This window comes from Vigna unguiculata, chromosome 4 (assembly GCF_037176805.1).
Source record: "Vigna unguiculata cultivar grain cowpea cultivar isolate G323 ecotype 2 chromosome 4, ASM3717680v1, whole genome shotgun sequence".
Lineage (NCBI taxonomy): Eukaryota > Viridiplantae > Streptophyta > Magnoliopsida > Fabales > Fabaceae > Vigna > Vigna unguiculata.
Window position 1 is genome coordinate 9,025,490 of NC_140795.1, and position 22,784 is coordinate 9,048,273.

Below are 22,784 nucleotides of genomic sequence, written 5' to 3' on the forward strand. Positions count from 1 at the left end.
ACTATAGTTTTTTCTAACAGGTGTAAAATGCCTAGACTCAATGTTTTAGAACATAGCTCTCTAAAAAAAAGACTAAGTTCAATTAGGGATTCACAAACTTCCTTTCGAAGAACACCACGAATTGAAAGAGGGAGAAAGCAATGTAGAAATACATGACAATCATGACATTTCATCCCATATATTTTCCCCCCTTCAACGTCTATACACCAAGAAATATTGGATGGATGAATAACCATCGGGAACCTTCAAATCAACTAAAAATTGACAAAATGCATGTTTTTCTTGAGATGACATGGTATAACATGCATATGGAAATGCGTATTTTCCTTCTTTAATCATTGTTGGATGAAGCTTTGAACGTATACCCATATGAGCAAGATCAAATCAGGAGTTTATGTTATCTTTTGTCTTTTTTCAAGATCCATCAATGTTCCTATGATGTATCATAAACATTTTTTTCGATATGCATGACATCTAAATTATGACGTAATTTTAGACATTTGAAATAAGGCAACTCAAAAAAATACTTTTCTTCTTTCAATTCTTTGGTAGTTGAATTTTTCCTCGCTTTATTTTCTGGGCAAATTTACCAAATGTCACTTGTATATATTTATCATTAATAAAAATATGAATATACTAATTCTAATAAAAAATAAAAAATTAGTTAATGAAAAAACAACAACACCATTAACTAAGAAACATTAATAATTATTGTTTTAATTTATTTAGCTAATACAATTTAAATCAGATATTTTTTTAATTTATATATTCAAAATATGTCATTTAATAAAATTATATAATAGTAATAAATAATATTTAAATATAACCATTTAGTTAGTATATAAGATAAACTAAAAAATTAAATTATTTTATCTTTTACTTAAATTAACTTATATTCACGTTCAGAAAGAAATATATTATATATTACTAATGTTTAAATTTTTAAAAATAATTCTAACACGATAAGATAAAATTGATAATGTGGATAAAGTTAGTTACCGAACATAATACAATAAAATTTAGATATTGTTAAATTTATATATTCAAATGCCAATGAATAAAATTATCTCATAAATAATATTATTTTATCTTTTACTTAGATTAGTTTAGATTCACGTTGAAGAAACAATATATTATCTATCCCTATTATTTAAATTTAAAAATAATTCCCAAAAATAAGATAAAATTATAATATATTACATATTATATTAGTTTATATATTCAAAATATATCATTTTATAAAATTATCTAATAATAATATTTAAATAATATATTTTACTTTAGTCTTTATTTTTAACTAACCATTTTTTTTAATATAATAGCAAAATAAGAGTAGTTTGAAATAATGATTTTAAGAAAAATGTAATAATACTAACCTGGTCAAATTGTTGATATTGTTGAACTATATCGTCTCCAGATAAATGTGTAGGAGGTGGAGGACTTTCTTTAGTGTCATCAAAAGCTTTTGCATTATTTCTCCAAGAATGACCAAGTGGCAAAAATCGACGGCTTCCCATATAACAATTTTTTTTCCATTTGGTAAACTTAATGACCATGTATCCTTGTTATAACAAGGACAATCAAATTTTCCTTTAGTACTCCATCCTTTCATACGCGAGAAAATCATTAATAGTCCACAAAATAGAGACATGTAATTGAAACATTTCTTTCATTGATGCGTCGTATGTTTGTACACCATTATTCCAAAGTTCTTTCAATTCATCAATCAAAGGTTGTAAATACACATCAATATCATTTCCAAGAGCTTTAGGACCATGAATAAGTGTTGACATTATGAAATAAGGATATTTCATGCACATCCAAGGTGGCAAATTATAAGGAATTAGAATAACTGGCCACACGCTATATGAAGTACTCATATTTCCAAATGGATTGAAACCATCACTTGTTAAACCAAGTCTAACATTACGTGGATCTGATGCAAAAGATGGATATTGTGAGTCAAAATTATTCCAAGCAATAGAATCAGCCGAGTGTCTCATTTTCCCATCTTCATTAAAAGGCCTATCTTTGTTTCCACCTCATTTCTTTAGCCATATTCGATGTCATATACAATTGTTGTAACCTTGGAGCTAAAGGAAAATAATGCACAACTTTCTGGGGTATCTTTTTTTTGTGGATCTTTATATCGAGAAAATTTACAAGTTGGGCAAGAAGTGGATTTCAAATAATCACCTCGATAAAGAATGCAATCATTCACACAAGCATCTATTTTTGTGTAATCATGCCCAAGTTCACGAATAATTTTTCGAGCCTTAAAATATGAGTTGGGAACTTTATTTCTGTCTGGAAATGCTTTTTTCAATAAAGTAAGTATGGCATCAATTGATTTTGCGCTCAAACCAAAGAGACATTTGATATTCAATAATTGAACAATAAATGATAACTTGGAGAACTTTTTGCAACCAGGATATAATTCTTGTTCAACATCCTCTAATAATTTATAAAAGTTGGATGTTTTTTCATTCATTGCATTATACTTCGGATTTGTTGTATAACTTGTTCCCTTACCTTCTTTGGCATTTTCAAGATTAATAGCACTCTCAATGTCATGTAGTAGACTCTGAATCCCGTCATTAAAATTTTTGGTTGTGTTCATCTTCATCACATTTTTTCGCTACTTCTCCATGAAGATCCCATATAACATAATCTCTTTTTATCCCAATTGTGATCAAGTGCTTATATATGATTCTTTTAGACCGAAAGAGATTATTGTTGCACTTTTTGCATGGACAACATATTAACTCTCCTTCCTCAAGATCGGTAAATGCAAATTCAATAAAGTCGAGAACTTCTTTCTCATATAAAGGTTTTGTTCGATCAGTAATTTGCATCCAACTTTTATTCAATTCCATACCTACCAAATGAAAAAAAAAATATTATCAAGTTAAAAAAATTTCCTATTAAAACATGGTAAAAAATAAATAAAATCTTATAATCAAAATCCATGAAATCATAAAATAAATAATTAAAAATACATATTTCATAACTTTCCAAAAAATTTTGATATTTTCTCTTCAATTTAACACTCTCATGTTTGATCATGTCATTCTTTTCTTTATCATGTCTAGGGATGTCAACTGGGCAGGTAGGGTACGGGTAGTAGCTCCCCCACACCCTACCCGCTGGATAAATATCCGTCTCGTACCCGTACCCATATCCGTCGGGTATCCGTTATGCAGGTACCCGTCTATTTTTTTCATATCCGCGTGTATCCATGGGTACCCGCGGGTATTTACAAAATTATTTTAAAAATAAATATTTAATCGTAAATTCAAATAAAATAAAACAAAATATATCACTATCATAAATTTTAAATAAAGTTCAAAGAAACTCAAGTCCATACAAATCTAAATAATCATAAAAATAAATATAAAATGATGTTCAACACATTAAAAATTCTTTAATTAGTGCTTTGATCTACAAACTCACTTTCTCTGATTGATTTTTGAGAAAAAGATACGTCAGAATATTTTTTACTAATATATATATATATATATATATATATATATATATATATAAAGATATTTTTGTGAATTAAAGTTTAGCGGGTACGGGTATCCATGGGTACGGATACTATGATACCCGTACCCGCCCCGTTAACATGCGGGTATCAAAAATACCCATACCCGCAGGTAACGGGTATCCATTTTGAATATTCATTTTCTACCCATTGCGGGTTTTATCCGCGGATACCCGTAGGTACGGATATTTTTGACATCCCTAATCATGTCATTCTTTTCTCTTTTCTGGGTACTCTAAAATTTATATAGACTTCTATTATGTATTAAATTTTATCTTTTTCTAAACAAAAAATCACTATCTTTAATATATTTTATATTGTTAGTTTGTTGAGAAAAATATGTCAAAAAGTTTGTTAATATGTTTAGAAAATAACAAAATTTGTATTTAAGCATTCATCATAAGAAAAATTTGCTAATTTAAGAAAAAATGTTAATGAAGATTTATCAATGCAGTTATACAGTAAAAAGAAAATTAATGATGATTTCTTTTCCAAAAAATATATAATAAAGTTTGTTATTAATATCGTAACTTATAATTTATAATTATTATGTTATTACTAATAAAATAATGTTTTAAAATAAATAAATAAATAGATAAGAACAGACGTGAACTCTTAAAAAGGTTCATCATAAAAATATTCAATTTTTAATTTATTAAATTAAATTAAATTAATAAATATAATTATAAATTATTATGTTAATTGATTTTTATTAAATTTTTAAGGTGTGTTCATCTAGATATGTGACAGTTACCCAAAAAATTTTCAAATTCCCCGCTTTCCAATTTTTCACATTCACGTCTACCTCTCATTCTCACGTAAATCTTTACTTCTTCAGTTTAGAAACAAAACTATGGTTGAACCATTATTTCATAAAATTTGGTGCAATCACAATTGGGGTTATAAAATTTGGTGCAATCGCAGTTGGGGCTGTAAAATTTGGTGCAAGCATAGTTTGGGTCTCTATTAAATTTAGCGAAGTTTAAAATTCCCCCTTTAAGGTATGAGTTTCATCTTTCAAGTCTTAATTTCTACCCCTTCAAGATATTAATTTCCCAAGGTATAATTCACGTTGCAATGAGTGTCCACTAGTAGATGAGTCTCTTCTTCTTCCTCGGCGAAAAATCGTTGTGCAATTCTGGCTCATTCTTTGGCTTTTTGTCAAATTTTCATTTTGTTTTTCTCTCAATTTTTATTCTTTTAGGTCCTGCACGGAGAAGAATTTTGAATTTTCAGAGGAGTAATATTAAAACTGACAACCTTGCATTTGAATCATCTCTCCAAGCGTACGAAAGCATAACGGTGATTGTGCTTATGATGTTACTGAATTCTTATAAAAAAATTGTCATCCATATTTCTGCATTGTATTTTAACTATGTAATAAATATAAAGTTATATAAAAATACCTTTTTCTCTCATAGTGAATGCATTACTATAATCCAGAATCTTTATGGAGGTATAACAAGACATTGTACTTGATATTTTTAATATAATTTAAGTGCTCAATAATGTTTCTTACTTTTCCATTTGTTGTCCCGTTGGTTAGCATGTTTAGTTCACCACTTGGCCAAGCAAGTGATATCTTCTTTCGTATTCATTTCTCTTGGTGAATAAAAAAGATCCTATAAATATCCAACATCACGACATCTTCAAATAAATCACATATTTTTCAAAAATTTAAATTCTAGAAATAGATAAAAAATAAATTTGTAGAAAGTAAAATATGAAGTTATGTATGGTTTCATCTCTGTGATATAAATTTATATCTTTTATTTCTTTCTAATTTATTGTCTTTATGGTGTAATCACAATTGGGTTCTACAAATTTCAGCAAGTTATTGTATCAAGATTCCTCCTCCAAGGTATGAGTTCCATCATGTTTTAATTTCTTTCCAAGTTATTAATTTCTATTTTTCATTACTTTGTAATTTATTACTTTAAATTGTAATTATTTTGAGTTGTAGCTGTCTAAACATTGTCTTTTAGTAATGTAAATATGTCATTTTTTTAGATGCAAAACATGTCTAACTATAAAGAAGAGAGGCTACAAAGAATTGCAAAAAATGAAACAAAATTTGAGGCTTTGGAAATATCACGCAAAGCTTCTTCTTTGAGAGTTAACTCAAAATACCAAGAATAAGAAGGGAAGAAGAATAGATGAGGAGAATGATGAAGAGTATAAGCCCAAAGAATTAGAAGAGTTATACTCTTCAAGTGAAGAAGATGAAAAGTACAATAAGAAAAAGGTATGTAATGAGACTCTTAGAATATTTAAATGCTTTTGTTTAGTTTCATGACATTTCTTTATGATTATTTTTATTTTGTAGATAACTAGACCATTAAGGTTAAATTCTAAAAGGGTCAATGCTTATGAGTTAGAGAAGGTTGAGTTGGATAAGGTTCAGGAATTTGAAACATGTCCAGGTTGAGTTAGAGAAGGTTGAGTTAGATAAGGTTAAAAAGAGACGTGGACATACCATTAATGCAAAACTCCCAAGTAAAAGAGAAGAATTAATGGTATTGGGCAAAACTTTTGATATCCAATCTCCTCTTCCCTACTTCAAGCTTTGTGGAAAACATGCAAAGTATTTCAAGGCTGAAGAAACTGTATGTATACGTCACAAAGCTCCTTTAAAAGTTAAAACATGGAAAGAGATACCTGAGGATAATTTAACTATAATGTGGAAACAGATGGAAGTTAGTATAACTTTATTATTGTGAATGTATTTAATTAATTTTTATTTATGTATTTGATGTATTTTGACAATGATATATTTGAAACTTTTTATTTTTTTATCACATTTAGGATGCATTATGGTTGAAGGAAGAGGATAAAGAACATGCAATGAAACAATTACAAAAGCAATATAGGAATAAACATCACCACTTGTATCAAACATACATCCAAAATAAAGATAGACCAAATGACGTACATCCTCAAGATTGGAATTGGTTAATAAATAACAAGTGGAATGATTCAAAGTTTAAGGTAAAGTTATTCTCTTTTTATATCTATATGTTAAAGTTGAATTTTAATTTTTTTGTACTTTTATATTATAATACTAAATTATTTCTACATTTATAGGAAAGAAGCTTGAAAAATAAAGCTAGTCGAAGTAAACAAGAGATTAAATTGGTTATTGGCACAAAATCAATTGTCCAAAATGCATTTGAGATGGTAAAGCTACTATTATGTTTTATATATACTAATTTGTGCAAATTTTAACTAGGTTTTATACGATTTGTTTTATATGTTTCACATATACAAGTTTGTTTTTGTTCTTTTATTTAATCTAACATCACATTATCTTCTTTTTTTTATTTTTTCAAAAGAAAGAAGAATCAAAAAGTGAGGAATGGCTCAGTGCAGTGGAAGTATGGAAGGCTACATGTATGAAATCTAATAGAAATTGGTGTATTCCCAATGGAGAAGAAATTATGGTAAGTAAAGAAAATACTCTAACTTCTATTTTAATATATACAAGTTACATTTTACTATTACTAATTTGTGCAAATATGTTTCTTTATTTGATCTAATCAAATTCAAAACGCTTTTATTTTACTATTACTAAATATTTTAAATGTTAATTATTTTGTCTTTATATTGTATAGGATAATTTAAAAAATGTGGGTGAGGTCTACAAAGAAGAAATTTTGAAAGCACATGTACCATTGGTTAAGAATTTTTCATTTGTACTAGGAACAACACCAAATCATTCACAAGGTATGGGAACTATATCAATCACAAAGAAAAATGTAGAGAGACAAATTGTACAAAATGAAGTGGAGAATGCACAAAAAAGAGCAAGTGATCTAGAGTTAGAAGTTCAAAATTTGAATAGCATCATTCAAAATCAAGAGGAAACCAACACTCAACTTCATAATAAAGTGCAATCTCAACGACAATTAATTGAAGATCAAGAACTTGCTTTGAGAACTCAACGTGATCAAATGAAGCAAAATATTGAAATAGAGATGAAACGTCAAATGGCTAATTTACTAGGAAACCTATCATTTAGTGGATCAAATGTTTCCTCAAAATGAAGTAAGTTGTATTATTAATATTTAAATTTTTTAATTAATGTGTCTATAATTTTATCTTTATATATTTCTAAAGTATTATTAATTAATTCTTTTATTGATATTAATGATTTACTTTGTTTTATTTTGCAGGATCAAAATCCTTGAAGACAAGATCAAAATCCTTCAAGACACTATATTTATTATTATTTTTAAGTAGCTATTTAGTTTAATTGCAATTAGATCTCATTTCACATATTATTTATATTTATTGTTCAAAATTTTAGTTTGTTATTTTAACTCTAATGGATACTTTGTGTTTACATTTTATGTTATTTTATTTTAAATGATACCTCGTTTTAATTTAATTGATATTATCATTTTTAATAATAATAATAAATGATAAACTATTAATAATTAAAAATAATTATCACATAAAGTTTTACAATATAATAATAATAATAAGAATAACTATTATTATTATTAGTAGTATTATTATTATTATTATAATTAATAATAGTTACAACCAATTTATTTTCATTCTCTTTTATATTTGTGATATCTAGTTATTATCACTATTAATACTCTAGTGACAATAAATGTATCACTATTGTCTTATATATTTGTGATATTTTATTATTGTCACTATTACATAAAATTATTAGTGATAATTACTTTTGTCGCAATAAACTTTAATTTTAGTGACATTTAAGATTATTATCACAAGTACAATAGTGACAAAGATACTAGTGACATCTTAATTATTGTCACAAGATGATATTAGTGACATATTTATAATTTTTAGTGATGAATATTAGTATCACTATAGTTACTTTTTCTTGTAGTGGGCATATACTTATGTTAGCGAAAATACACTCTTGACATCTTAAAACATGCTGAAATGCTTGGTTTAGCTCCAATATCAACACCCGTGAATTTCTCCAAGACAAGAGAACCTGAAGATATCCTTCATGATCCTACTCCCTTTCGAATGCTTTTGGGTCGCCTCATTTATCTTACTCACACAAGACCTTACATCACCTTTGACGTGCATCATGAGTCAGTTTATCTCTGCCTCTACAGACCTGCATCATCAAGCTTCCATGCAGAACCTTCACTACTTAAAACAATGTCCAGGACAAGGCATCTTCTTTGACTTCACCAGCAATTTACAATTAAAAGCTTTCTATGACTTATATTGGGATGGATGCCGCTTCACCAGAATATCAATAACAGGTTTCATCATCTATGTTGGTAATTCTCCCATTTATTGGAAATTGAAGAAACAACAAACCGTATCTAGGATCTCCTCTGAAGCTGAATATCACACCATTGCCTTCACAACATGTGAAATCCAATGGCTTTTTCATCATCTACAAGATTTCAGGGTTCATCATCAGCAACCCTCTCTTTTGTATTATGATAACCTCTTTGTTATTTAGATAACTTCTAATCAAGTATACCATGAGAGTAGTGGCGGATCTTGACCAACATTGTTGGGGGAGCCCAAATAATACATCCAAAATTTATACATTTCATTATTGTTACTAACACAATAAAAATGAATACATAACTTAGTATAACGATAACTAAAAAAGAAATCACAAATATCTAAAAGATTGCCCTTCGTTTCTTCAGATCCCTGAACTCATCAATAATTGAATCAGAACTAAAATTTTCAGTTATTTCTTTTTCAATGTAAATAATCATATTGTCGACAAGAAATTCATCTTCCATTTTATTCTGCAATCTTGTTTTGATAATCTTCATCGTAGAAAATGATCTTTCTGTTGTAGCTGCAGAGACAGGAAGAGTTAAAATAAGACGAATTAAATGATTAATCAAGTAGGATGGCCTTGACTTTCCTGTTCTTGCCAAAGATTGACATAATTCAAGCATGGTTGATAAATTCTTCAAATCTGGATGGTTAGGAGCATCAATAATAAAATGTTGAAGTTGAAATTTTAAACTAATCTTCTCTTGCTCACTAAAATCTAAAGGATAATATTTGTTCACAAGAGTGCATATATCTTCAATGTTAAAAGCTTTATAAGCATCCTTAGGAACTAAAGTATTGCTTAGAGTTAAAAGTTCCATTGTTTGCTCACTAAACCTGTCATTTAATTCTTTCAACTGCTTGTCCACTGTAACAAGAAATATATTCACCCTAAAATGATGTTCCATAGTGACATGATCTTTTTGATGTCGAGAACAACCATAACATGCAACATAAGTAGAATTAAAATCAGCAATATCAATGTCATGTTGTTCACAAAAGAATACCACACCTTTCAATAGATTTTGCCAACCATCCTCCCTCAACTTTTGAATCAAAATTTTAGTAGAACAAACCAATTGCATAACATTCAATATATCCTGAGATTGTTTCTGCAAAGCTTAGCAAAGACCGTCTGTAATTCCCATAATCTCTTTCATCATGTGTAAAATTAATGTGAACTCAAATGAAGACAACATATTCAATGCAGCATCAGCATCACCCCTTTGAGAATAAGTTGATCCATCAACAATAATTTTTTGAAGAACCAGACAAGATGCATTATAGAGCTTCATCATACTAAAATGGAATAAAAATGCAAGCTCTAACGAGTATCACCAACTCGTTTTAAAGTGCCAATTTGATTTTTTCCTTTACCAGTTTCAAGTTCACCCATTTCTAACAATTGAGTTATTCCATCTAATTCAATAGCTTGTAACTCATCATGACGTTTACTAGAGGAACACACAACATTTACAATAAAAGCCAAATTTGAAAAAAATTGATGAACTAGAATGACCTCTCTTGAAGCAGCCACTAAAGCAAGTTGTAGTCTATAAGCAAAACAATGCAAATAATAAGCATAAGGATTATCATTGAGAAATAATGCTTGCAACCCATTCCATTCTCCCCTCATATTACTAGCACCATCATACCCTTGACCGCGAATATTGGAAACATCAAGATTATGCTTAGAGAGAACGACACTCAATTCTTTTTTTAGAGTGGCGGCTGTTGTATCCTTAACATGCACAATATCAAAAAATCGTTCTTTTATATTACCATCCTTATCTACAAATCTCAAAACAATAGCCATTTGCTCTTTTTAGATTCATCACGTGCTTCATCAACAATTATGCAAAATTTAGAATCTCCAATTTCTTCTCGAATGTGACTTCTTACTTTTCTAGAGAAAATGTGCAAGATTTCTTTCTGAATATGATGAGAAGTATACTTAGCATTATACAGAGCATTTTCTAACACAACTTGTGCCACTTTATCATTATATGATGCTAGAAGTTTAATCATTTCAAGAAAGTTACCTCTATTACTTGACTCTGGTGTTTCCTCGTGGCCTCTAAATGCACAAGCTTGAAATGCTAACCAACGAATTGTGTCAATAGAGGTTTTGAGCCGTAAACGATTCTTGCAAACTTGTTTTGAACTTTGAATATTTTATAATGTTATTAATGTGCATAGATTGATTCAACAAGTCTTCACAAGCTTTCATTGCATTGTTATGCGGTGAGCAAGGACTATCTCCAATGTGGTTGAGAAATGCACATCTTTTTCCTGCATTAACCTTTCTCCATGATCTAAAACCTTGTTTAGTAAACACATCTGATTCAAAACGACCATCTGGCTTTGAACTAAATAGATAACATGCCAAACAATAAGCTCCATCATTAGTCGGGGAATACTCTAGCCAAGAAGGAAACATTTTAAACCAACTAGATTGAAATCTCCTTGGATGTTTTTTCTTAGAATAAGGATAGTTTTCAAGTTGCATTTGATATGGACCCCATTTTAAATAAGCTCTTCGAATCTCATTTCTTTGACTCATTGGATATTCCCATATTTGAAGACGTTTTCCTGGATCACGTTCCAAAAAAATAATATGAAACTCCTCACCTATAATTTTTTGAACCTTAAAAGGGGGCTCATCTGATTGAACAATTGGAATATTAGTATCATGCTTCAGAATATCTGGAAGAGTTGAATTTGTCCTGTTTTCATCTTCACGGGTAGCTTCCCTTTTATCACTTTTAAAAAATAAATCTATTCTTTTATTCTTCATCAATATACCTATTTTTATAAAAAAATACTAAAAAAGATTTATCATAATCTAATAAAAAATTGAGAGACATAAATACCAAAAGAAAATTTGATGATAATCAAACCACACTTAAAATTCAATTATAAGTATAATCATTTTTTCTTCTATGTTGATAAAATAAAAAATTAATATAAAAGAGACTCATTAAATAAATTATTAAACTACTATTTCACTATCAAGTGAGACAAAAGAGAATTACCTTCTTCTTTATTTCTTCAAGGATGGAAGAGAACAATTGAGAGATGAAAGAAGCAAAAATAATTGATCTTTTTCTCTTCAGAAACAAAAGAAAATAGGTAAGAATGGAAGATGAGAACAATTTGTAAGAAATTCAAGGCATAGACATATAAAAGAGGCTCATTAAATAAATTATTGAATTAATATTTCACTATCAAGTGAGACGAAAGAATTACCTTCTTCTTTTCTTCCTCGAGGATGGAAGAGTAAAGGAGAAATAAGAGAAAAAATAATAGATCTTTTTCTTTTCAGAACAAAAGAAAACATATGAGAATGAAATATGAGAACAATTTATGAAAAACACAATCTATGATGAAAACAAATAATAAAAAATATCTTGATAAATCTTTTTAATCTTTATTCTTTATTATATTTGATTTTATATTTTATTATTTATTAGTATTAATTATTATGTTTATAAAAGAAATAAAATATTTGATTTAATATTTATAACAAAATAAAATCAAAATACCTAATATTTATAATAATAAAAAATTAAAATATCTATTGTAAAAAAAATTCAAAATTTTTGGGGGGGCCAAGGCCCCCCCTGCACCCATAATACTTCGCCACTACATGAGAGGACCAGGCATATAGAGATAGATTGTCACTTGATACGGGAAAACGTCAAAAAAGGGATCATCAAGCTCCTTCACATCAGCTCTCAACATCAACATGCTAACATTATGACAAAGGCTCTTTCTCTATTCGTTCTCAACACCCTTATGCCCAAGCTGGGACTTCTCAACATTTTTGCCCAGCTTGAGGTGGGTTGTCAAAATAACCAACAGCAACTCCTCTCGTAATAACTGATAAATCAAGCCCTACTACCTCCATTTAGTCCGTTAAAACTATTTTTTAGTTTTATCTTCTTCAAAACCGTGTATATATGCTTTGCCATATTCCAATTTGTAATAAGACACAGAGATTTAATCACAAAGAAATAACACACAATTTTCTACTTTCGATCCCATTTGCCTTGTAATTCGACACTTTCACTATATCATTTATGCTTCTTATAATGAGAATCATGTTCTTTAAGACTATTAAATTAATTATAAAATTATGTTTGAGAAAAAAATGCATCAAAATTGTTTTTAGTACTAATTAATATACCTCTATTAAACTAATTATAAAATTATGTTAAGATAAAAAAGGCCTCAAAAAAATATTTTATTACTAATATAACTATTAAATTAATTATAATTTTTTTGGGGGAAAAAATTTAATTAAATTATTATTTGTGTATGTTAATTTTTTTTGGTAGTTAAAATGATAATTAATGAGTTAATTTTTTTTATTAAATTATAATTTTGTTTACAAGAAAGAGAGTGATTACTTATCTTTATTCTCTTATAATCAATCTGGATTCTATTTTCTTCTGTTAGCTCTATGTAACTTCTCTTGCCTATCCTTCCTTTCTTCTCTTCGAAGAGTCATTTTTAGGGTTTTGGCAGAGTACATTTCTTAAATCTCTTAAATATCATGTTGCCCGTGTGTACCAATTTTTTCATCCTCATTTCTGGTTAGTATATTTTTCTTTCTATTTGTGTTGTTTTTATTTTTATTTTGTTTTGAATTTATATTAGAATAAGAAAAATGAATTAAAAAATATAGGTGAGTACTCTTTGAATGAACGAGATAATATATATATATATATATATATATATATATATATATATATATATATATATATATATATAGGTGAAAACAACAATAGGAAAAGAGAAGTAGTTAGTGATAAGGATAATTTGAAACACATGACAACAATGAGGAGATTGAGAGACTAGATAATGATTCTACTCTTAACAAAAATACATATGATCCAAGCCAATGGAAGAATATTGATACAAATTTGAGAGATTTATTGGTAGAAAATGGTCATATTAAAATTGGTGATATAGATTTCCTAAGGATATACATTCTAGGCACTTTTCTTCATCAATTTATATTCAAATATTGTTTAATAGAGACAAATACGAAAGAAGATGGTTAATTTATTCTAGAGATTTAGATATAGTCTTTTGTTTTTGCTGCAAATTATTTATTGTTGTTTCTTGTACAAGTAAGCTAGCTAACAAAGGTAGTAATGATTAGAGAAATCTTAGCAGTAAGTTAAAGAGACATGAAGTATCAAATGAGCATATTACTAAAATGAATGAATGGATTAATTTGGAAATGAGATTGGCAAAAAATTGTTGGTATCGCGCAGCGGAATGACTGAGCATGCGGACAAAACCAAGAGGGGGTGAATTGGTTTTTGAATAATAAAATTAATACTTTAAAATTTTTCCAAAATTTATCAAGTAGATCAATAAATAATTTCTTTATAACACAATAATAGATGAAATAAAGAGATAGAGAAGAAGATTGAACACAAGTATTTATACTGGTTCGGATCAAAAGACCCTACGTCCAGTTGTTAATCTCTAAAAAAACGAGATTAACTAAATCACTAACAAGTAACAGATTTACAATCAGATATTTAGAGTGTAAGGAAAGAAAACACCTCTCTTGAATCACACAAGAGATGAACACCTTTCTCTGAATCGCACAGAGAATCTTGACCTTAGCTTTCCTAGCAACAGCAGCAGCACTCAATCTCCTAGAACACCTCTTAGGAAAAGTTATCGCTCTACCCACACTAGGTTTTTCAAAGCTTCAATTGAGAACACTTCAGAGAACTCTCTTGCAGTCACAACACTAGTACTTTAGCTTCTCAAAAAGGTGATTGAGAAGTAACTCTGAAGTTCCTTAAATAGGGGTTCCAAAAATTAGGTCAAAAAGCTGAACAGTCGCGCCCAACAGACCAGGATAATCGATTATCACTAGTGATAATCGATTATTCCAGTGTGGTTTATGGAAAACAAGTTTTTGAGCAGATAATCGATTATCAGAAGTAATAATCGATTATTCTAGTGCTTTCTTGAAAAAATTTGTTCAACTCAGGATAATCGATTATTTCAAGTGATAATCGATTATCATTTTAATATTTCGAGAAATACTAGAATTTTCTTGTACAATACTGCTTCTAACTTAATCTAATTACATTTTACAAGATAGCTTTAAACATAATAACATGTAGTCTTCATATTGTCTTCCAGATGGCTTTCAGGCTTCTTTTATCATCATCAAAATCTTGCTTCAGCATTTAGACTTGTATTGCTTTTGCCAACAATCTCCCCCTTTTTGATGATGATCAAAACAATATGTTTAAAGTATCTGCAATCAAAATATCTTACAAGGAGATTTGTTAGTAGCACTGTTTGGTTTAAATGTTTAAACTTTTTCTCCCCCTGTTTTGATCATATGAAAAAGGTTTTAATAAAGAAGCTCCCCCTCAATTTGGCATAGGTAAAGAATAACAAGACAAATATACTTATATTAAAAATAAAACTGGAAAACATTTTACAATTGCAAACAATGAGACTATGATGTAGACTTTTAAAAGTCTTGACTCATGTCATCATCGTCCTCATATTTATCAAATTTATGTTCTAAGTTAGAGATCCTAGAATCTAATCCTCTAATTAAGCCAGTGACTTCTTCATGTCTGTGAGTGGAGAGAAGAAAGAATTCTTCAAGCCTCTGATTGAGATTTAAAATGTGATCCTCTAAAGAAGAGGATGAGCCACCAACACCACTGGATGATCCAATATGTGTGTCAACAGGAGGAATAGGAGCAGTGGGAGGATTTTCTTCTTCTTCATTGTCCGAAGAAGGCATATCATCCTTGTGAATGTAGGTATTCCCAAAAGGAATAAATTTCATCTGCTTCAAGGAGTTTTCTGCAATTTTGTTTGCTGCAGTTGTCTTATGAGACTGTTCATCAGAGACATTTACCCCTTTATACTCACAAATACGAGAGGTGAGCAAGGAATACGGAAGAGGATATTGAGGCAATCATTTGGCTTTTAGCATGGTGTCAAGAATGATGCTTGGCCAATAGATGGGGATGTGGTTGAGCATGGCATATATTATCATAAGATCGGCTTCACTGCACTATGCGTGATTTGTACCACGTGGACATAAAATCCAAACAATGAGATAGTGAAGTAGACGCTCATCGATTTTGAGAGGTCCAGCTAGTAATTGACGGCCAATTTCTTGATCTGGGCGTCGCATAAAGGATCTATATGCAAAAATTCTGTTGAACCCTTCTATGCCAGCCGTGAGAATGGGAGATGTGCCATCATGAATGGGAAATTGTGCAACATTTTCCCAAATATCATCATCTAAAATGATGTCGATACCTTTCACTTTTGTGAACCCAACTCCATCTCTGAATTTGTAGTTGAAATAAAAAGCTCGAACCAAATCTGGATAGTAGGTGCCTTGCATCTCTGTGAAGAATTTCACACCTTGTTCAGCCAGAAAGTTTTGAATGGTGAAATGGCGATTTATAAACCATTGAGACTGGATGAATTTTGGAGTGATGAGGGGTTTGTCTTTCCATAGTGTGATGAATTCAGAACGTCTTTCTTCATCCGAAATCCATCCTTCAATGGAGGCTGTTCTTGGTGCAGTTGAGGGATGAGAGGCACGAGATGCAGTCCTTCTGCGTGTAGGAATTTTTCTACGAGAGGATTCAGCCATGGTTTAGGTAAAAGAGTGGGAAGCCTTTGAGAGTTTTGTGAGAGAATGAGAAAAGGAGAGGGTCTTGAGTGTTGATGGAGAGAAAAGAGTGTTCTGGTGACAAAAATGGCTAATATTTATAGAGAGAAGACTCCAACGGCCATATACACGCGATTTGATGAAAATCTAGCCGTTGCAACGGCTAGTTTTTGAATTTGTTGGTCCAACGACGTGTAATAATCAATTATTCTAAGATGATAATCGATTATTGGTTCATAAACTGGGCAAAATATGAAGTCTGACGAGCTGATAATCGATTATTCCAGTGAGTTTTGATTTTTGGCTCAGAATTAAGGATAATCGATTATGGCCCTGAATAATCGATTATTACAAAATGTTTTTGAAATTTTAGGAAGAGATTTTAAGGATAATCGATTATTACCCAAAATAATTGATTATTCCAGTATGTTTTGGGATTTTTGAAGAAAGTCTGATAATCGATTATTGACACTTGTAATCGATTATTTACGCTATTTTTCGGATTTTTTAAGGATTGTGAGTTTTTAGCATTTTAAGAGATCTCTAATATGCCTAAGTCTCTTCTTAGTTCATAAAATCTATGTTTAGCTAAAGGTTTTGTAAAGATATCAGCTAATTGATGCTTTGTATCTACATATTCTATTTCACAATTTCCTTTATTAATGTGATCTCTTAGGAAATGATGTCTTATTTCAATATGCTTTGTCCTAGAGTGCATTATGGGATTTTTGGTTAAATTAATAGCACTAGTATTATCACATTTCAGAGGTATGTGATTTAAAAAGATATTATAGTCTTCTAGTTGTTGTTTCATCCAAAGAATTTGAGCACAACAATTTCCAGCTGCTATGTATTCAGCCTCTGTAGTTGACAAAGCCACACAAGCTTGTTTCTTTGAGTGCCAAGAGACTAATGAACTACCTAAGAGGTGACAAGTACCACTGGTACTTTTTCTATCTATTTTACAACCACCATAATCAGCATCTGAATAGCCTATCAAATTAGGAGACGCTCCTGAAGGATATCATTGTCCAAAACATGCAGTACCTTTTAAGTATTTTAAAATTCTTTTTACTGCAGTAAGATGTGATTCTTTTGGATTGGCTTGAAAACGAGCACACACACATACAGATTGCATAATGTCAGGCCTACTAGCAGTAAGATACAACAAAGAACCTATCATGCCTCTAAACATAGTTTGATTTACCTCTATTCCTGATTCATCTTTATCTAAGTAGCAGGAGGTTCCCATAGGAGTACTTGCTTCCTTAGCAGTATCTATTCCAAATTTCTTAAGTACTTCTTTGCAGTACTTAGATTGAGAAATGAAAGTTCCATTTTCCATTTGCTTAATTTGAAGACCCAAAAAGAATGTCAACTCTCCCATCATTGACATTTCAAACTCTCCCTGCATTATGCTTGCAAAGCCTTTACATAGTGAACTATCAGTAGACCCAAATATTATGTCATCTACATAAATCTGAACTAGCAAAATATGTTTATTTACTCTTTTGATAAACAGAGTTAAATCAATTTTACCTCTTTCAAAATCATTTTCTAAAAAAAATGTACTTAATCGTTCATACCAAGATCTAGGTGCTTGTTTTAATCCATACAATGCTTTCTTTAATTTATAAATGTGATTAGGAAACTTATAGTCTTCAAAGCCAGGTGGTTGTTCAACATACACATTTTCTTTTATAAATCCATTTAAAAAAGCACTTTTGACATCCATCTGATATAGTTTGAATTTCATGAGAGAAGCATAGGCAAGAAGTAAGCATATAGCTTCTAACCTGGCAACTGGAGCATAAGTCTCATCATAGTTTATACCTTCTTCTTGTCTGTATCCCTTTGCTACAAGTCTGGCTTTGTTTTTAGTGATGTTTCCATCCTCATCCAGCTTGTTTCTGAACACCCATTTTGTTCCTATTACTTGGTGTGAATCATCCCTAGGAATGAGTTCCCAAACTTCATTCCTTTTAAATTGATTCAGCTCTTCTTGCATTGCTATGCACCATTGATCATCTTGAAGAGCTTCGTCTACACTTTTGGGTTCTATCTGTGAAACAAAGGCAACAGTCATACAGAAATTTGACATATTTCTAGTAACAACTCCCTTTGATATATCTCCAATGACATTTTCCAGAGATAATCCTCTAGGTGATTTCCAGCTTTTGGCAAGATCTTCAGGTTCAGTCAGTGGATTCTCATTTAGATACATCTCATCAAGGGCTTCTTTGAAATATTCTTCATCACCTGTATTTGTTTTATTTGACTCAAGAGGGTTCTCCTCAAGGTCTACAATTTCATCAAAAACAACATGCACATATTCTTCCATATTCAAGGTTCTTCTATTAAAAATCCTATAGGCTTTACTAGTTAATGAATAACCTAAGAAAATAGCTTCATCAGCTTTAGAATCAAATTTACCCAAATTTTCTTTTCCGTTATTCAGAACAAAGCATTTGCATCCAAATATTTTTAAATATGCTACATTGGGCTTTCTTCCTTTAAACAATTCATAGGGGGTAACCTTTAAAATTGGTCTAATGAGCATTCTATTTAATACATAACAAGCAGTGCTCACAACATCAGCCCAAAAATATTTAGGCACATCATATTCGTTCAACATGGTGCGAGCTAATTCTTCTAAAGATCTATTTTTCCTTTCTACAACTCCATTTTGTTGAGGAGTTCTAGGTGCAGAAAAATTATGCATAATTCCGTTTTCTTCACAAAAGTTTTCAAATAATTCATTTTGAAATTCTCCACCATGGTCGCTTCTTAAAACTTTAATTTTCAAATCTTTTTCATTTTGAACAGCTTTTGCAAATTTTTTAAAAGCTTTGAATGCCTCACTTTTTAGTGTGAGAAAGAAAGTCCATGTATATCGTGAGTAATCATCAACAATAACAAGAGCATAATAATTTCCTCCAAAGCTTTTTGTCCTTGAAGGGCCAAATAAATCCATATGCAAAAGTTCTAAAGGTTTTGATGTAGAAATTACATTTTTTGAATGAAATGAAGATTTTACTTGTTTTCCTTTTTGACATGCATCACATAGTTTATCTTTTTCAAACTTTATTTTTGGTAATCCAATTACTAATTCTTTGGAAATTAGTTTGTTTAATTGTTGCATGTTAATATGAGCAGCTCGTTTATGCCATAACCAAGGATTTTCTTCTTTAACAACCAAACAAGTTATATCACTAGATGATGCAGTATCAAGATCAATTAAGTAAATATTATTGTGTCTCATACCTTTTAATGCTACTTCTTTGGAGTCCTTTTGATGAATAGTGCAGTAGTCACTCTCAAATATTACTTTGAGTCCTTTATCACATAATTGGCTTATACTGAGTAGATTGTGTTTTAGTCCTTCCACATACAGTACATCCTTGATCTCCAAAGTATTTCCTCCACCTACATCACCCGTTCCAAGTATTTTTCCTTTGTTGTTATCCCCATAAGTGACAAATCCTTGTTCCTTCTTTTTAAAGTTCTTAAACTTCTTTTTATCTCCAGTCATGTGTCTTGAACAACCACTGTCAAGATACCACATTGATCTTCTGGATTTTGAAGTCATCTGCAAAATAAGGAAACAATTCATTTAGGTCCCCAACAACTTGTTTGGGTCCTTGGGGTTAGAAAAAAATATCTACTTATGAACAGGAACCCAAATATATTTCTTATTAGGAACACCAAGATGTTTGATATTGCATTTGTTTGAAGTATGACCCTTTTTCATGCAATAAAAACATGTAGTAGTACATGCATATGTATTTATAGAATGATATGTTCCTTTTTCTACCCAAACTCTACGAGTTCTTTTAGTTTTATTTTTAAAACTATGATTATGAGCATGCTTGGTCTTATTTGGATTTTTCTTAATTTTAAACTTTTCACAATTTTTATTTTCTAAAGCATCTGCGAGATGTTTTTCCAAAATACATATATCAAACATGTAACTTTTGCATGAAGCACATTCAACAGTTTCTTTATTTTCTAAATTTGAAATTTTATTTTTCAAAAATTCTTCTTCTTCAAGTGATTTTTCAAATTTACTTTGCAAATCTTTAAAATCAGATTTTAACTTTTGATGAGCAGTATCCAATTTACTAGATTTAATAAGCAATTGTTGAAAGGCGTCATACAAATCATCATAATCATTTTTGTGGCAAGTAGAATTTACCTCACTATCAGAATCATCATGATTGGCCATCAGACATAGATTTGCTTCTTCAATTTCAGAATCGCTAGAATTTGATGAACTTGAGGCATTGTCTTCCCAAGCTATATATGCTTTCTTTTTGAAGAATTTTCTACCCTTCTTTTCTTCACTTTTCTTTGAATTTGGGCAGTCAGCTTTGACGTGTCCAGATTCTCCACATCCATAGCATTTGAAATTTGAGGATGATCCTTGATTATCCTTCTTGTTGCTTTTGAATTGATTTTTACCTTTGGCCTTCATGAATTTTGTAAACTTCTTAATCATGAGACTAAGATTTACATCATCATCTGAATCTTCTTCTTCCTTTCGTCTTTTGCCTTTAACCACTTCGGTTTTAAAAGCTATGTTCTTCTTTCTTCCAATATCTTCTTCATCATTTAATCTGCCCAATTCAAGCTCATGTTCTCTCAACTTTCCAAACAGAGCTGCCATCGTCATTGTAGCAAGGTTTTGTGACTCCGTGATGGCTGTCACCTTTGGCTGCCAAGTCCTGTTCAAGGATTTAAGAACTTTTATATTTAATTCATCAGTGTCAAAAGTTTTACCTAAACCTTTGAGATGATTGACGATATGTGTGAATCGTTTCTGCACATCGTATATAGTTTCTCCTTGCTGCATCCGAAACATTTCGTATTCTTGGATCAAAGAGTTCTTGCGTGCTCTTTTTACATCGTCTGTTCCTTCATGGGTTACACGCAATATTTCCCACATTTCTTGTGCACTGGTGCATACTGAGATCCTGTAAAACTCATCTAGGGTTAAGGCAGATGAAATTATATTTCTAGCTTTTACATCATATTGGACTCTTCTATTTTCGTCTGCTGTCCATTGCGAGAATGGCTTTGGTTCCTGCACATCATTTACAATATTAACAGGAACAAATGGACCATTTAAAACAGCATCCCAAATACCCCTATCAACAGATTCCAGAAAAATTTGCATCCTAACTTTCCAGAAAGGATAGTTTTCACCAGTAAATAGAGGAGGTCTGTTGATAGATGCGCCCTCGGCAAAGGTTTGGTTTTGTCCAACCATTTTCAAAAATTTTGAATAACTATCAAAGCAAGCTCTGATACCAATTGTTGGTATCGCGCAGCGGAATGACTGAGCGTGCGGACAAAACCAAGAGGGGGGTGAATTGGTTTTTGAATAATAAAATTAATACTTTAAAATTTTTCCAAAATTTATCAAGTAGATCAATAAATAATTTCTTTATAACACAATAATAGATGAAATAAAGAGATAGAGAAGAAGATTGAACACAAGTATTTATACTGGTTCGGATCAAAAGACCCTACGTCCAGTTGTTAATCTCTAAAAAAAAACGAGATTAACTAAATCACTAACAAGTAACAGATTTACAATCAGATATTTGGAGTGTAAGGAAAGAAAACACCTCTCTTGAATCACACAAGAGATGAACACCTTTCTCTGAATCGCACAGAGAATCTTGACCTTAGCTTTCCTAGCAACAGCAGCAGCACTCAATCTCCTAGAACACCTCTTAGGAAAAGTTATCGCTCTACCCGCACTAGGTTTTTCAAAGCTTCAATTGAGAACACTTTAGAGAACTCTCTTGCAGTCACAACACTAGTACTCTAGCTTCTAAAAAAGGTGATTGAGAAGTAACTCTGAAGTTCCTTAAATAGGGGTTCCAAAAATTAGGTCAAAAAGCTGAACAGTCGCGCCCAACAGACCAGGATAATCGATTATCACTAGTGATAATCGATTATTCCAGTGTGGTTTATGGAAAACAAGTTTTTGAGTAGATAATCGATTATCAGAAGTAATAATCGATTATTCCAGTGCTTTCTTGAAAAAATTTGTTCAGCTCAGGATAATCGATTATTTCAAGTGATAATCGATTATCATTTTAATATTTCGAGAAATACTAGAATTTTCTTGTACAATACTGCTTCTAACTTAATCTAATTACATTTTACAAGATAGCTTTAAACATAATAACATGTAGTCTTCATATTGTCTTCCAGATGGCTTTCAGGCTTCTTTTATCATCATCAAAA

The 22,784-nt window shown here is 30.5% G+C and overlaps 2 protein-coding genes and 1 pseudogene across 2 annotated transcripts; 1 reads left to right on the top strand and 2 right to left on the bottom strand.

Moving 5' to 3' along the window:
- The first annotated feature begins 6,048 nt into the window (after positions 1–6,048).
- LOC146886742 (uncharacterized) lies at positions 6,049–7,587 on the top strand. The gene is made up of 5 exons (XM_085671854.1): positions 6,049–6,240; positions 6,350–6,532; positions 6,629–6,721; positions 6,877–6,984; positions 7,156–7,587. The coding sequence occupies exons 1-5, from the start codon at positions 6,058–6,060 to the stop codon at positions 7,585–7,587; spliced, it is 999 nt and encodes a 332-aa protein (XP_085527980.1). The 5' UTR covers positions 6,049–6,057.
- Positions 7,588–9,174: 1,587 nt separating this feature from the next.
- LOC114180455 (uncharacterized) lies at positions 9,175–16,508 on the bottom strand (annotated as a pseudogene).
- A 3,291-nt stretch (positions 16,509–19,799) lies between these two features.
- LOC146886743 (uncharacterized) lies at positions 19,800–21,795 on the bottom strand. Its single transcript, XM_085671855.1, has 2 exons — positions 20,492–21,795; positions 19,800–19,815 (listed from the first exon to the last, which is right to left on the bottom strand). Exons 1-2 carry the CDS (start codon positions 21,793–21,795, stop codon positions 19,800–19,802), a joined length of 1,320 nt encoding a protein of 439 aa, XP_085527981.1.
- Between the last annotated feature and the right edge of the window lie 989 nt (positions 21,796–22,784).